Genomic DNA, 15990 nt, shown 5'->3' on the forward strand with positions numbered 1-15990 from the left:
GGCCTGGGCTCGCGAGCGTTCCCCGCTCCTCGCGGCTCCAACCGGGGCTGTGTGAGCCTCGCAGGACTGGGGCCGTGCAGCAGGGGCCGGGCCGCCGGTTTGTCTTGGCGCGGGCCCCGCCGCCGTCCGCAGGCAGCCTTTGTCTCTGCCTCGCCCCCCCCGCCGGGGAAGCGCTGCCCGGTTCCCTTCCCACGCGTGGGGCCGCGGCCCCGGCTCACCCCGGCTGCTGGCAGCGCCTCCGGGATGGCCGAGGCGGGGGGGGGGGAGGCACCCGTCCTGCCCGGGGACCCCCGTGGTGGCGGGGAAACCCCCAGCGTGCCCTGTGGGGCCGAGGAGCGGGGGCAGAGGGCCCCCAGCAGCCGCCCCCCGGTGCCCGGAGCCGTGCCCCGGCCGTGGGCCGAGCACCCGGTGCTGCCCGGTGCTGCCCGGTGCTGCCCGGAGCTGCCCGGTGCTGCCCGCCGCGTCCTGCAGACAGGAGGGCGAGCCGGCGGGGGGCGGGCTGCAAACCCCGGGGCCCCCCCGGGCGGTCCCCGCTGCTGCCGAGGCACCGCCGGGAGCCCCGCGGCCGCGCACCGGCCCGTCCTTGCGCCGCCCTCCCCGGGCCCCCGCTCGCCCCGCGGCCCCGGGGGGCAGCCGGGAGCCGGCCCTGGGCCGGCGCGGGGGGGCGCGGGGGCCACCGGGGGCGGGCGGCGCTGCGCAAGCAGAGCAAAGGGCGGCCGCTGCGGGGGCTCGGGCACCGGGCAGGCGCCGTTCCCGTCCCCGGGGCTCTCCGCGGCACAGCGCAGGGGGGAAGCTTTGCCCGCACCGGGCCCGGGGCTTCTCCGCCCTGCCCCGCGGGCACGGCCTCGGCCTGCGGACGTGCTGCGCTCCCCGCACTGCGGGCACCGGGCGCGGGGGGGGGCCGGGGGAGCCGGGGGGGGGGACCGGGGAGGGGGTCGGGGGGGACCGGGGGGCACCGGGCGGTGGAACCGGGGAGGGAGCCGGGGGAGCGGGGGCCTGGGGGGAGCCCCGCGTCCGCCCGCGTTCCGCGCCCCCCCCCCCCCCGGTCGCGCCCTCCCATTGGCTGCCGTCGCGCGGCGGGCGGGGCCGCGGCGGGACCGGCCCGAACCGGCTGTCCCCGCGGGGGTCGGCGGGCCGCGGGAGGCCGCTCCGCGGAACCTTTGCTCCGATTGGCCGGGCGCGGCCGGGAGGGCGGGGCAACGCGCGGGAGCGGCCGTGCGATTGGCGCCGGGGAGAGCCGGGGGGCGTGGCCTGAGCGGTAGCCCCGCCCCCGCCGCCGTGCCCCGGCGCGGCGCTTATAGCGGGCGGGCGGCGCGGCGGGAGCGCGGGCGGCGATGGCGGCGGGCGCGGAGGGGCTGTGCGGGCTCCTGGCGCTGCTGGTGCTGGGCGTGCTGGCGGCCGGCGGCGAGGGCACAGGTACGGCGGCGGGGGGCGGGAGGGGAACGGGAACGGGGGGAAAGGGAACGGGGAGGGGGGGCACAGCGCGGCGGCCCCGGGGTGTGGGGGGGCGGGCGTGCCGGGGGTGGTCGTGCCGGGGGGGTGGTCTCGGGTTTGTGCACGGCCATGGGGCGGCGGTGGCGGCGGGGACTGGGGGTGGGTCCGGCACTGGGGGGATCGTGGCCGTGGAGCCCCGGGGGGGGGGGGGGGGCGCGGCGGGGGGGAGCGGGGAGCGGGGGGGGGGGAGCGGGGAGCGGGGGGGGGGGAGCGGGGAGCGGGGGGGGGGGGAGCGGGGAGCGGGGGGGGGGGAGCGGGGAGCGGGGGGGGGGGAGCGGGGAGCGGGGGGGGGAGCGGGGAGCGGGGGGGGGGGAGCGGGGAGCGGGGGGGGGGGGAGCGGGGAGCGGGGGGGGGGGGAGCGGGGAGCGGGGGGGGGGGGAGCGGGGAGCGGGGGGGGGGGGAGCGGGGAGCGGGGGGGGGGGAGCGGGGAGCGGGGGCTGCCCGCCCGGCCCCGCTCCGCCCCCCGGTGCTGCGCCCTGCCCCCCGCCACGTGCCTGCCCGCACGCACCTCGCGGTGCCCGGTTCCCCCCCCCCCATAGCTGAGGGGCTCCGGTTCCTGCAGCCCCCCCGGCCCCGGGGCGCTCGGAGCCCCCGGGCCGCCGCCGTGCCCTGCTCCGCCGCCTCGTGCTCCCCTCGCGGTGTGTGCTCGGGGCTCCGGGACCCGAGGCTCTGCCCCCACCGGGGCCCGCCCGTGGCCGCGGAGCTGCCTCGGAGTCGAACCCAAGGGGAAGGGTCGGGGCCGTCGGAGCGGGGCGGGGGGGGGGGACGCTCAGCAGCCCTGGGGAGGGTCGGGGGGGCTCATAAATAACCCAAAACCGCGGTGCCCCGCTCCCGGCCCGGGGAGCTGGGCGAGGGCACGTTCCCCTGGGGCCAGCGCCCCCCCCCCCCGGTGGCTGCCCCACGTCGGGCTCGGGGCTGGGGGGGCCCCGCTGCCTGCCCTCGCTGGGCGCTTCCCCTCCTGCCCGCGGGCAGACCCCCGGGCCTGAGCCTGCCTGGGGCGCTCAGCCGGGTGGCTCCTGCTGCCTCCGGGGAGGGACCCGGTGCAGGGCAGGGTGCCTGGGGGGGGCCGTTCCTGCCCCCGGGCTGGGTGCGAGGAGCTGCGGGGAACAGCCCCGGGGCCGCGCCTTTTAGCTCTGCGCTCCCGCTGAAGTCCCCGTCCCCTTCCCTCTTAGTGACCCGAGCGGGGGGCTGGGAGGTGGGGGGGGTCTTCTGCCCCTCCGCGGTGCTCAGCCCTTGGCTCGGGGCAGAGCCCCAGGGGTGTCCGCTGAGGCCGCGGCGTTTGTGGCTCGCGGCAAAGAGCGGCTGGCGGCGGCGTGGGTGTGCTTGGACTCTGCTCCCAGCCCCGTGCAGGTCTCCTGCCCGGTCACACAAAGCTCTGGGGAGAGTCCATTTTACAGCTATTAGTGGAAACGGCAAAAAGTCGCCGCTTCGGATGTCCCTCCCCGAGGCCAAGAAGCAAAGGTCAGGCTGCGGGGGGAGCGCGCCCTGCAGCATGGTGCCGGCCCCCGCCAGGCCCCCGGCGCCGCCCGCGCCCTCCCTCCGCACAGGGAGGCTGCTTTTAGTTGGAAGGTGACTCAGGGGAGCGCTATCTGCCCTCGCACGCCGCTGCGCTGCCCCTTGGCCTGGGGAGCTGGCTGCAGCTCGCAGCCCCTCGCCCCCCGGGGAACTTGGGGGCAGCTCTGACGGGTCCTGGGGGGCTGATGCCGGCAGTGCTCGTGTGCCCCAGGACTTAGCGGGTGCTCTCCCCAGCCTGGTGGTTGCTCTGCCTCGTGTAGGAAGGGGAGAGGACGTGAAATCCCGTGTGAGTGCAGGGGGCACCTGCTGTTACTAGTGTGGGCTAGCTGAAGCCTCTCTGAAAGGCATGAAGTGCCCTCTAACTCGGAGCACGTAACCTTGCAACAGCTTATTTTGTCAGCACACAATAATCACCTTACAGCTGCTAAAAACCAAACAAAAAGCCCCACCCACCCCCAGAGACAAAAACAAAACTCAAACCCGCTGATATTTACTAGCTCCCGTTTTAAACCAGGCTGCAGTTGAAGTGGGACAGGCTCCTACATGTGCAGTAGTCAGCTCCGTGACTCTTCAAAATAAGGTGGTTGGGAGTGTTTAATCACAGGCCCGAGGTGTAAAAGCCCATTCTGCTGCCCAGAAGCGTCAGGAGGCGTGCGAGCGGCTCGTCCCGTGCCAGTGTGCGAGTGTGGCCCTGGAGGCTGTTGGGCTTGTTCTCTGGGCGCTTCACGAGGCAGCCTCCAGCAAGTTCTGGTGCACGAGAGCTGCTTGTTGCGGGGACCCGTATGTCTTCTGGAGCCCCGGCCACCTCCTGCGCCTTCGTGAAACCAGTTCAGGATCGTTCTGGTGTCTCTGCTACAATTCTGTAATCCAGAATTGCTTGGAACATTTAAAACTGCTGCAGAGGTGTTACTGCGTTTCTGGAAGCAGCCAGCAGCACTGTTGCTGGCGTGTGAAATAGCAGCAGGCTCTTCTAGCCCCGAGCTACTCTGACCTCTGTTTTAAAGGTGCCTCAGTTTTAAATATCAGCCGTCTGCTAAAGCTGTCCTGTACCAGACGGGGGTCAGAGCTCTCCTTGCTTGTCCAAGCACGCTTATTCTTCCAGCTATGTATACTGAAGCTTTAAAAGTCTAAATTCTCCTTTGAGGAATGTGGAAGTGATTTACTTAGGACTCTGAAATGTACCTTGCAGACTCATTTGTGTTTTCCTTGAGTTTGAGCAATGCTGGTTTCATAATACCGGTTTGCTTCCACACTCTCAATAAGCCATGAGATTTCTTATTTGAAACATCTTCAGAAATTCAAAACCAAAAGAAATTGTCCCTGAACCCACCTCCCTCATGCCTGTGTGTTACGATACCTGTGTGGAGCAGCCTGTATAACCATGACATTCAAGTGCTCAGTAACAGAAATTTCCGGGGAATACCCTTAAAGTCTGCTGGTGGCGGTTCTGAGAAGTGCAGCCTGCAGTCAGTGCAGGAAGTACGTGTCACAAGCCTCGCTGGTTCTTCGGAAACCTTGCTCAGACTGAGTCACGTAAGTAACCTTGACGTTGGTGTGATGTCTCTTCCTGGCCTCCGGGACCAGCCCTCCCGGGGCCCTGCTCTTTCCCCCGCTGTCCTGGAGCGATTGGTGCCGGCTCCTCTCCGTGGGCTGCTGGTGGCAGCCGATAACAGCCTGGGGGCACCGCGGGCAGCTCGGCTTCCCGCAGCCCTGGGGCTTTTGGGGCTGTCTCTGGGCTGTCGGCTTCCTGAGAGCCAGGCCCCGGGGCTCCGAGCACAGGAACAACTTGAAGGGTGCCGTCGTTCTGGGTGTCTCTGCTTTTAAGCTGTTTATTGCTAATTTACCTCTGCAGAGTTGTCTGTCGGATGGAAAATCTGATTTTGTTGTGTGGCAACGGATGTTAGAAATTTCTTCACCTCGTTTGTGGCATCTTGCGGACTGCAGGACAATCTCAAAAAACCACACACACACACACACACAAAGTCCACAAAACCCAGGCAGTCGTATCAGTAAGGTGTTCAGCGGTGTCCGCCTGTTAACGAGCGGAGCGGTGCGACGAGCTCGTGGGACGGTGGAGGAGAGCGGCAGGGCGGCCCGGTGCCTGTGGCCGTGCGGCGGCTGGGGCAGCGCCGGGCTCCGGCCAGCTCCAGGTCACGGCTGGGAGTGTGGGGCCGGGGAGGAGGTGGGTGAGAAGCGTCTCTGTGCGGCGGGAGGTCTGTGCGGCATGCGGTGCTTGCGATGGGTGGGCACTTCGGGTACCCAGCTGGCGTTCTCCAGGTGGAAATGATGTTACGACAAGGAACGGCGCCTCAGTGTGTTCCGTATGCATGCGCAGATGTGTCCAGGGAAGCGTTTTGCTGTGGGGATGCTCAAGCAGTAGGGTCTGTGGAGGCCGGGGCAGAAACCCGCTGCTGCCTTGGCCCTGACCTTGCTGCGGGCCTGTCCCTCTCCGGGCCGAGGTGCGAGGCTGGGGGGCTCTCGGCCTGCCCCAGCGAGCGCCGCCTTGGGGAGCCGGCCCTCGCAGAAGAGGCAGTGCCGGGGTTCTTGCTCGGATCCTGGCAGATACCGTACATGCTCCTGGTGTTCTGGTCTTGCGGTGGGAGGCCTTGCTGCCTGGAGGCACAACTCTTCAGAGCCAGGGCCCTGTCTGAGCTGCGCGGCTGGACGGAGTCTGGAGAGTGGGGAGGGAGAGGATTCTGACCTGAACACTGTGGCATCTTCTCGATGGCTGAATTTTTTTTTGCTTGTAGAGGGTGAATTCTTGCTTTGCACTAACACTTTGCACTAATACCTCTTCAACTCGTAGCTGGCTTTATAAAGTCACCGCTGTCTCAAAAGAGACTGACTCAGGACAGCGTCGAGTTGTACTGCGAGGCGATTGGCAATCCCATCCCTGAGATCCAGTGGTGGTTCGAGGGGAACGAGCCAAATGAGACCTATGCTCAGCTTTGGGATGGTGCACGGCAGGACCGTGTCAAAATCAACGCCACCTACAACCTGCACTCCACCAGCACCATCTACATCGCAAACCTCACGGGCGACGACTCGGGCACGTACGAGTGCCGGGCCAGCAACGACCCTGACCGCAACCACTTGTCGAAGAGCCCCAAAGTCAAGTGGATCCGTTCACAGGCTAACGTTTTTGTCATCGAACGTGAGTGGCCGTCCTGAGGCCTTGGCACTTGCTCGGACACTGGTGTCTTGAGTCTCCCGCCATGCTCACCCCTGCACCCGTGTCCTGTGACTCCCCAGAGCCCCCTCACCTTCCCACCCTGGCTGTAGATCCGAGAGACTCCCCCTTGTGTCGTCTCCCTCACCGCCTCTGACCTGACCCAAAACGGCCCTCAAAAAGGGTTGTGACTTCCCAACCAAAACGCCATTCAGCAACCCCATGCCTTTTCTGGAGCCAAAGACCTGGAATGTGTCGCTTATTCCCGAGTGCCTCCGTGTCCCGGTGCTGGCTTGCAGAATTAAGTCCTGGTTCTGCTGGTAGACTCTGTCCTAACCACCACTGACAAACCAGCCCTTCCCTGCAGCTCCTACAGCCTCTGCTTCCGTCAGCGGTCTTGCTTTAAGCTCGCTTTCCTGCTAGTGATACAAGCTGTGGGGACCAAAATCTGCTTTTAGTTTCCCGTGGTGCAACCACTTTTGAAATGGCCGTGTCTGTGTGCGACACTGAGTGTGGCGTAGCTGCGCGCTGGGAGCGACCGGGTGTCCTCCGCTCCCAGAGCTGGCAACGGGACCGGAGCTAACGGGCTGCTGGCTTCTGAGTAACAGAAACCTGGGCCAGGGTGAGGGGGTGTAACGTCCTGCTAAGGCCTCATGAATCCTGAAGCGTACTAGGGAGTACAAAACTCCAGCAGAGACTTCTTCCAGTGGAATTGGGGTAGGAGGAAAAGCAGGTCCGTTAGGCCCGTGCAAAACTTGTTCCTTCCAGGTGCAGAGCCTGTGTGGAAGGGCAGGGAGCATAGTGCCACCGGGGCTGTGTAATGGTTCTGCTAATGGCAGCCGTGCGCTTCACTGCCTCTGAGTCGAAATGCCTGACTCGTCTTATGATGTATAATTTACTGCTTCTTGGCACACGGAGGTCCCGGACCTTTTGGAGTCATGGTTATGTGTGTTCTCCCAGGAATAAACCTGGCTATAAAAATTTGGGCCGCATCATATGATGCATGTATTGCTTGTGTAAGGTCACCTTTGTTACCCCTCACAAAAGAGGGCCTTGGCTGCCGTAGGTTATATTACCTGCAGGTTCCTAAATCTGCTCTGACTGTGGGAGGTGTTGACATGTAGCGAGCACTAAAGCGGCTCGTAAAAGCAGGGAGCTGAGCTACTGTAACTGCCCTTCACAGTATGGCTTTTTCCACTGCTTATTGAGCACTCGGCTCTATTAGAGCTGCACCCATTGAGCAGGAGGCTCAAAGCTGTCCATAGGGCATGGCAGCGATCCCGACCCCGGTGGGAGCAGCTGTAGAGTCAGTGTCCTGTTACTGCGAGGTGCAGTCAGGCCCTAGCTCTCTGGCTTTCCAGTCTCCTGCGCTGGTGTCACCAGTTCTGGTAGGAAACTGACCACAAAGGTAAGTGGAAAGCTATGGTGGAGGTGAGGAACTGCGGGTTTTGACTCTTTGCGGTACAGGTTGTTGGGCAGGTGCCTGACCTTGTGAATACCAGGTGCTAACTTCAGTGGGATTATTTACAAACAGGTCCAGACGTCCAAACAGGGTTCTCAGACTCTACTGGCAAGCTGATCCTCAGCTGCAACCTAACCGATCCTGCCTTTGCCGTCGAGGGTCATGAATGGAAGCATGGAGACAAGATACTTCAAACAGACACGGAGTCAAGCGCTTTCACCAGTTACATGTAAGTGTCGGGTGCAAGGCCAGATAAGAATCTAAACAAGGACATTTTTTTTTAACTGGAGGCAATATCTCCTACCCACTGAACTCAAAGCTGAGTGCTTGCAGTCTTGCCAGAAATAAAAAGTTTTAAACTTCAGAACATAAGCTGAACAAAATAAAGTTTTGGTGAGACCCCATTCTTCCTACTTCTGGGAGAGGAGGGAATGAGGAGGCGGAGGGAGGGAAAGTAAAGTGCCACCGGTGTCCTCCTGGTAGGAGGAGCCCCGTGGCCCCGTGTCTCTGTGCAGAATTCGGCCGGGCTGGGTTTGCCAGGCCCCTGCACTGCCTGTGCTGTGCCCGCAGCACTGACAGCAGCACGGCACGGCTGTCTCGCGGAGCTCGGAGGAGCCCCTGCTGCCCCCAAAAGGCACGTGGAGCTGCACGCTCCCATGTTTTCTGTGTATCGTGCTTTTACGTACGTCTCCCTGCTACAGAGCGAGCGGGGAAGCTGCCTGCAGATTAGTCTCTGAAGCTGTTTGCAGGCTGTAGCTGAGCAGGGCCGGGGATACCGGCCGTATTGTGGCGGTGCACTGAGCCTTCCTTTCCGATTACAGTCAGGCCCGGCTGGCTCTGACCCAGCAGCTGTAGAGGCATCATGTCCTTTTGTATGGCAGTGCCGACGTGCCTGTCTCCCCATAGCAACAGGGAGCTGAACAAGGATTAAAGTATTTATAACCCAGCCTCCCTCGCGTGACCTCAATTCCTTAGCTGAGTGGTTTTTGGAAGTGGGAAGCTCCGTGCACAGCAGAGCTAACAAACGGTCTGTTGTCCCAGCGCAGCCGGGGACTGAAACTTTGCCCCTTCCCCTGAGTGGCTATTACTAAGCTGCAGAATGTGATGTTTGTTGCAGTGCAGCATAATCCACTAAATCTCAGGGCAGCAGCTTCACAAAGACAAAAATGGGAGAGCTCTCTCTACACTTGGATCAGTCCAGAGTGACTCAGCCTGGGTTTTTCTCTGTCACTGTCATGTGTCCCAGCAGCCTTCCCTGCACAGGAAGAGTACCCTCCCTCTGAATCTGCTGTCTTAAGGTCCCTTCCCTCTCCTGTAGAGGGGAACCGCAGGGCTGAGGTACTGCTGGAGGTGTGTGGCCGTGCTCGCTTCGTGTGTGGGGGCTTGGTGCAGTAGGGGATGACTTTTAACAGGGCTGCAGTCGTACCTGGTGAAGGCGTGTTGTCCTGATTCTCTGCTTCTGTAGGGGCTAGCAGTCAGCTCTTATTTCCCCCCCTGTAGAGGCCCTGGAGGCAAGAGTGATTTGGGTTAGGGGGTGGAAGCTGCTGGTTTGCAGGGTTTGGGATGCGGGTTATCTCAGTGATCACTGAGTTGACAGACCCACGTCACACTTGGCATGTGTGGAATCCCTCTCTGCCATCCTTAACGTGTGGGGAGAGAAAGGCAGAGAGCAGGGATGCAGTAGGTGCGTGGTGCTGCACGAATCTTGGTGCTGGAATGGGAGAAACGGCCTGTACAGGAGGCTGCTGTTCAGGTGTCCTAGGGCTGTCTCTGTGGGTCTGGAATCGTGTATTTTTGGACAACAGTAGCTGAGCTGAATGCTTATCTGACAACCTGTTTTTTGGTAGAATCGAGGGGAAGAAGGAAGAGCACTCTGGTATCTATGAATGCATCTACAAAACAAGCCCAGAGATAAAAGGAGAAATGAATATATCAGGTAACTTCACGGGTTTGCTTCTGCGGCTGAGGAGGGGAGTGGGGAAGCTGTGGCCTCCTGAACACTTTGCTTTGGTAGCAAAGCAAGCTGAAAAGCTGCTTCTAGCCCTTACCAGTAGGGCTGCTGGGCTCTACTTGTGAATTACCAGGTTTGCTCTGTGAGGCATCTCAGTTACATCAAGCAACTAAGCTGTCTGTAGGGTCAGCCTGGGGACCTTGCAGTAAATCAGCCTTCTGCTGTGGGAGGGGGGCAGTACCTGGTGGTCAAACCTGTCTGAGCCTTTCCTGAAGCACTTGCAGGTGCTTCCTGCTCTGAAAATGCCAAATGTTGGACAAATGAAGAGATTAAGACCCGCTAATACATTTCTTAAACTGAAGTAAAGAAACGAGCAACTTTGTCTGATAGTGGCTAGGTGGACTGCAACGAGTCTTTCGCGTCTCTTCCATGGCGAGGTGTCAGACTTCCTTTTTCTCTTGCTGCAGTTCTGCCCCAAGTGGTGGCATACAAGAAGTCTGAGCATGGGAACGAGGGGGACACGGGGGTGCTGACCTGCAAGAATCCCTCTTTTCCTCCTGTCAGCGATTGGGTCTGGTACAGAAATGATCAAGAGGTAAGTGCTGTGTCTGTCCTGGCTCCCCTTCTGCCTACCCTACTTACCAACGAGGAGGCAGAGGACCTCTTCCCATCAGAATTAGCTGTTTCAGAGTAGCCTTCTCCTTAGTGCCATGGCAAGGATTTCTGTAGTGTTAGGCCTGTGCCCATAACGTGAGCAGCTCCCCTCATGCCAGGAGTACCCTGAAGCTCTCTATTCCTTCCTTCTAGTCCATCGTCAATGGATCTGGTCGATACATTATCAAGTCCAGCGGCAACAAGACAGAGTTACGCATTCTTAAGCTGAACATCGAGGAGGATACGGGTGACTACCACTGCAGTGCCACCAACTCTTTTGGCAAGGGTGAAGCTACAGTGAACCTGCGCGTACGCAGCCGTCTGGCAGCGCTCTGGCCCTTCCTGGGTATAGTGGCAGAAGTCCTGGTCCTTGTCACCATCATCTTTATCTACGAGAAGAGGAGGAAGCCAGATGAAGTTCTCGATGGTAAGAGGCACCTGGGGTTACATCTTTCTGGGGAGAAAAAGGAGCTTGTAGGGTGCAGGCGAATTGTTCTCAGAGAACTCAGACTTTGTCAGATGGGCGCTACACCTCAGTGGGAGGCCTGCTTCTCAGGAATGCTTCTTGTCTAACCGTCGTAGCCTCCACCAGGTTACTTTGGCGTGGAAGTACTTGCACGCTTTCTGCCGATCCTTCAGCAAGCTGTGCTTTGGCTCCAGAGTTACATTCGGTGCAGGTCAGCCTGACCCTTTGTCTCAGCAGTTCCTCTGCACTTTGTTCAGCGGCTTGACGCGAGCATCTCCAGGACAGGGTTTTCTTTGACAGTTAACATTCTGGAGAAAATGATTTGGGAACAGGTAGTAGAGCTTTTCTGAGCTGCAAAGGAAGGGAGTCTGTCAGTGGTTCCGTAACAACAGGCTTAGCCTCAGCTCGTGAATCTGTTTTGGGTCCTCAAATTCACTCATCCCAGCTCTCCGGGAGTTCCTCAAAGCCTGGTGTTATCTCTAATCTGTTCTGGAAGTGTGGCTCCTCCCTTTCCTTATCGGTAGGAATCTTCATTGTTACCCCAGCAGCCCCTCCCTTATCTGATCCCGCTAACAATGCAGTGTAAATGCTCGGTATCCTTCCTGCTGGCTGGGTCAGTCACCTTCGCCCTTTGCAGGGGAACAGCACATCAGGTGGACTGGGTGGTGTGAAGGGAAGCAGAGGGACTAAAACTGAGTACCGCTGCCTGGCTGCGGAGCTTGAGAGATTCTACTCGAGGCGGTTTTATAAGTAAATGTGTTGCCCTCTGACACGGTGCTCTTGGCTGGAAGGCAGATGTCTACTTAAGAATGGCTGTAGCTACAGCTTTTAGCAAAAAAAGCTGTAGCCTGTTTTGCTGAGTGTGGTTTCAGCTGATATCGGCTGAGTCCAGATCCTGCTCAGCTCTGTCCGAGTTGTGGTGGAGCCTTTGACAGATGACGACAGGTCCTGTAATACTGGCAGGCCTCCGGTCTCCTCTGGCGGCTCCTCAGCCAGAGATCTTAAGCTCAGGCTCCCAAGTGCTTGTGGATGAAAATACAGCATTGCACTTGATGCTACAACAGGGCAGTGTAAAGCTGCATCTCGCTCCTCGAAAGCCTCAGGAAGGCAGTGCTGAGCCAGCTTAGAGAGCTGCTGAGCCTCGGGTGTGTGGCGGTGAGCTGGCTGCTCCCTGTTACCTGGGATGGGAAGAGTCCAGCCTGTGTATGGCCTGATTTCCTTGCTGGTGTTATCTTTCCACTCTTCCCTTCTCTGCTGCTGGGTGTCACCTCAAATGGTAAGTGGAAGCTGGTTCCAGCCGTGTCCTCTCACCAGCTGTGTGCAGGTCTTGGTGCCCAAGGCAGCCCCGAGTTTAGAGCTCGGGTCTCACCCCTCAGCGCTGCTTGAGCGGAAGCCTGGGCCATGGAGGAGGTGATGGGAACCCTCTCCTGGAAGGTGGCAGATCGCAAGGAGCTGGTGAAAGGTCCCAGGGCTTGGCACTTGTTGGCAAAGGTGTTTTCTTAGCTGTGTTTCTCTGTGTAGCAAGAACGTGGCGTGCAGTGTTTGCTTTGTTTCACAAGATGTGCAGGGAGGAAGAAGGGCTTTACGTGGATACTGAAAGCCTTGTTCCTGCAGCCTTGACTTTGTGTTCAGATCCGGGAGCTGTTAACAGGGGTGAGAGCAGCAAGTACTTGGGTGTGCTGTCCCACCGAGTGGATTGTGGCTCCCATTTCAGCTCTGGGTGCTAGTGGGAGGACTGGCTGGGGACACGGGGTGTGGATGTTAACAGATGTTAGTGGTCAGCAGCGCTGCTTGAGGCTGCCTGGACACTTCCCTGTGTAATTCTGCTTCTGTGGCTTCCTGGATAGTCTCAGGTGTGCCTCGAGGTTAATAAAGCACCAGACCTGACCTCTGCTGACGGGGAGTAGGAGACCTGGTTGTGCCCGTGCTGTGCCAACAGAAGCAACTGCATAACAGGAGCTTATGTCTAAGCTTGTGCCATGTCTAAGCTTAGACAAGAAGCAGCTTAAGACTCACGCTGGGGGTGGTAGTGTTCTAAGTAGTAGCCCCCCCTGCTCCTCCCAGCCGTGGTGAAATGGGAGCCCTGTCTGCGGTGACCTGCGGTGTCCAGAATCCCGTCACCTCTCGGGATGCTGGTCCCCAGAGTTGCAGAGGTGGAAGAGAGGCAGGGATTACTTTGTGTGTGTGTTTCCCTTGACACTGTTTGTTCTTTCTCTTTCTGTGCTGTCCTGAACATGAAGATGATGATGGAGGTTCTGCACCTCTGTAAGTACCTTGTTTTTCTACTTAGTCATGTTTGTACTGGCAGATCACATTAATCAGGAAATCTGCTTTGAATATAAAAGCGAGCTGGTGCAGGAATACCACATTAGCTTCCGGGGGAACTTCCCCTTCCCATGTTTTTTTTGTGGCCTCTATATGAACTGCATACAACTTAGAATGGTACAGAGGTCTCAAACTGATTGTTCTGGCAACTAAATTCACCTTGCTGTATCTTGAGCGTCTATTTGGGTACGAATCGCATTAGTGGGTAGGGTGGGTTTTTGTGCTTTGTCTTCACTGCCCCTTTTCTCCCTTTTCTCTTTCCAGGAAAAGTAATGCCACAAACCACAAGGACAAGAATGTCCGCCAGAGAAACGCTAACTAAGCAGGGGCCAGGTGAGTGCTGCTCCCGAGGGCAGAGCTGCAGCTGAGAGCAGCTGCTGAGCCAGGTGTCTTCACCTCCTCACAGCAAGGGGCTCGTACGGCCGTCCGGAGGTGCTTGTGTCTGGCTGGAACCCAGCCGGGGCTCTTCAGCAGCTTGTAAAAGCCACGCGGACAAAGGCTCCCTTGGCCCAGCATCATAGAGCGGTTCCTGGGCGAGGGAAGGAAGCCTTGCTGTGAAGTTCAGGCACAGGCCATGAGCAGTATGGTAGGAAACTGCCAAAGCTGCTGGGGCTGCGTGAGGCACACTCAGCAGGGCCTGGCCTCTGCCCAGATGAGCAGAGGGAGGCGGGAGAGTGGTGGGCTCCACAGTGGGGGTCTTGCAGCATGGGAGGGTCAGGACTACCCAATAGTTCGTGCCCTGGACTTGAGCAAGAGATGAGTCCAAGCCCACAGCTTTATTCAAGGCAGCTGTTGTCCTGCTTTATCAGCCCCCCTCTAGCACTGCATGGCCTTATGGTACTGCTAGGTTATCTAAATGGCTTTTCTCTCTCTCACTCCAGGTGATATGTAGCTGAAGAACTCGTCTGGACATTTTTTTCTTCTTTTTCTTTGGTAAAATAGCACCATGAAATATTCTAGTGTGTCCTTGCGATTGAGTTACTTCACTTTCTAAAGGAACTTAAGTTGTAGAAACTAAAATACACGTGATGTTTTTTTAAAAAAAAGTTGTGGGAGGGTTTTTCTACCTGTAAGTGTAAATCCCTTGTTTCTGGTAGTCTTGGTCACTGGCTGTCTGTCCTAGGTCTCTTCATGTTGGTGCAGAGCGGGTGGGTGGGAGTACAACTTCTCTTCCTCTCCTCTCGAAGAGCAGCGTGCGCTGGGGGGGCTGTTCTGAAATGCCCTCCTTGCCCCACCTCAGTGTTGGAGGCCACACAGGGAGCTGCGGAGAGCCGACCTGAGCGTGGCAGCAAAATGCACAGTTCCTTGAGGGCTGCTCCACCAGACATGGCTGGCCTGGGTTCCCAGCAGGGCTGTCGTGTCCTGTGCATGCGGGTCAGGAGGAAACTGCTGTAGCAACCTTCTGGAGGTGACCCCATCCCTCAGAGCATCTTAGGAGGGCAGCTCCAGGTCTTTCCCAGTGCGTTACCTGGAGCAGGGCTGCGCCTTTCCCTTGCTTGGAAGCAGCCTGTGTCCTATAAGCTGCTCGTGCAGGGCCCCCGGGCACTGTCTGGGGTGGTTTGTGGAGGTGTGAGCCGCTCGCTTCCCAGCACGCGCTGCCCAGTGCCCTGCTGTGGGGCAGGCATTCCCCCCGGCTCCTCCAGGGATGCTCTTGGTGGTCACACTCGAAAACAGACAACCAGGAGACAGTGTTAGAGCTGGACACTGGCTGAACATGATTTGTGTTAACTTATTTAATGGGTTGTTAGTATTGCTTCTCAAGTGGCTACACTGGGGTCTGGGGGCAAAGTGTGGGGTGAGTGCTGGGGGTGCGGTGTGGTGGGGGGCGGTGTGACAGCATGTGTTCTTGTGCTTGGGCCATCTTGGTGTTTGTGCAACATAGGAGCCTGAGAGCAGATGAATGCTCAGTGGTGTCTAATACCTTTATTGCTGAGTAGCATTGAGCTGTTCCATCTGTTAACATACTTCACAAATAAAGATAATTCCTTTCTCTCTTTTTCCACCTTGGTTTGGATTCTGGTCTTTCATTTACCTCCTAGGTGGGCCCATGGGTTTCCTGACCTCCTCTGACCCCTTTCTGGCTCCTCTGGCTGCTGGACACAAAGCTTTGTCCCCCAGGCTCGTGCAGCTCTGGCTGCTCTCTGATCACGAGCACGTACACCCTGAGAGGTGTTCAAGCCCTTACAAAGGGAGGTGAGCAACGCTGGGGATGGGTGCTGTGTGCTGCCTCTTCAGGCAAGCTCTGCCTTCCTGCTCTGGCTTCTGGGTCGTGTCCCAGCTGGGCTGCAGGTTCTTGGGATCTCAGTTGCCTGGGACTTCATCCTCCAAGGGCTATTAAAGCCCCATCGGGAGCTCTGTGATCCAGAACGTGTGGGACTGGCTGGGACCTCTCAGTTCCTGCAAGCCCAAGGGGAGGGAGGTGAATGTGGGAGGTGTGAGGCCCGGCTCAAGAGGAGCCTGTGGCAGCAGTGAAGGGTCTCTGCTGACCTGACCCCCAGGAGCAGAGACTGCAGCATCTGAGTTTGCTGCATGCACGTCTCTCACCTCTCTAAACAATTTCTTTCTCCCTGTTCTCTCCTGGGTGGCAAAACATGGGTGCAAGGCCTCCGTCCGCTTCCTTTGCATGCAGCGGGGTTCCTTTAGAGAGGATGTGGCAGGGGCTCCCCATCCTGCGGGGGGTCGTGCAGCTGGGCTCCGCTTGCACCAGGAGCTGCTTCTCCCTGCCTGGGGGGCCACGGGCGGGGGGCCTGGCCCCGGGAGCAGCAGCAGCCGGTAACGGCTCCGCTGTCCCGGTGGCCCCGGTCCTGCTGCACGTCGGCGGGTTATGCAAGCCCTGGCACCGCCGGCCCCGGGCTCGCGGGTGATGAAAAAAAGAAAAATAAAAATCAATGCGTGGTTTAATTTCCTTGATGAGGGTTAGGGGGCCTGCCCGCCCCGGCACAAAAGCCTGCTTG

General features: G+C 59.5%; 1 protein-coding gene across 2 annotated transcripts; it reads left to right on the plus strand.

Moving 5' to 3' along the window:
- Positions 1–1257: 1257 nt before the first annotated feature.
- BSG (basigin (Ok blood group)) lies at positions 1258–15038 on the plus strand. Of its 2 annotated transcripts, XM_080565621.1 has the most exons (8): positions 1258–1416; positions 7713–7869; positions 9488–9576; positions 10059–10186; positions 10399–10672; positions 12952–12976; positions 13301–13369; positions 13918–15038. In XM_080565621.1, the coding sequence occupies exons 1-7, from the start codon at positions 1335–1337 to the stop codon at positions 13356–13358; spliced, it is 813 nt and encodes a 270-aa protein (XP_080421747.1). In that variant the 5' UTR covers positions 1258–1334; the 3' UTR covers positions 13359–13369; positions 13918–15038. The 2 variants fall into 2 exon arrangements, with proteins under 2 accessions (XP_080421747.1, XP_080421748.1); XM_080565622.1 differs by lacking the exon at positions 12952–12976 and having other exon boundaries at positions 10399–10688.
- Positions 15039–15990: the final 952 nt, after the last annotated feature.

Source organism: Anser brachyrhynchus (genome assembly GCF_964034855.1).
Source record: "Anser brachyrhynchus genome assembly, chromosome: 23".
NCBI classification, from domain to species: domain Eukaryota; kingdom Metazoa; phylum Chordata; class Aves; order Anseriformes; family Anatidae; genus Anser; species Anser brachyrhynchus.

Coding starts and splice junctions, on each gene's coding strand:
- BSG (XM_080565621.1), top strand. CDS start 1,335: ATGGCGGCGGGCGCGGAGGGGCTGTGCGGGCTCCTGGCGCTGCTGGTG. Junction 7,870..9,487: donor AGCGCTTTCACCAGTTACAT/GTAAGTGTCGGG, acceptor GTTTTTTGGTAG/AATCGAGGGGAAGAAGGAAG. Junction 12,977..13,300: donor GATGGAGGTTCTGCACCTCT/GTAAGTACCTTG, acceptor TTCTCTTTCCAG/GAAAAGTAATGCCACAAACC.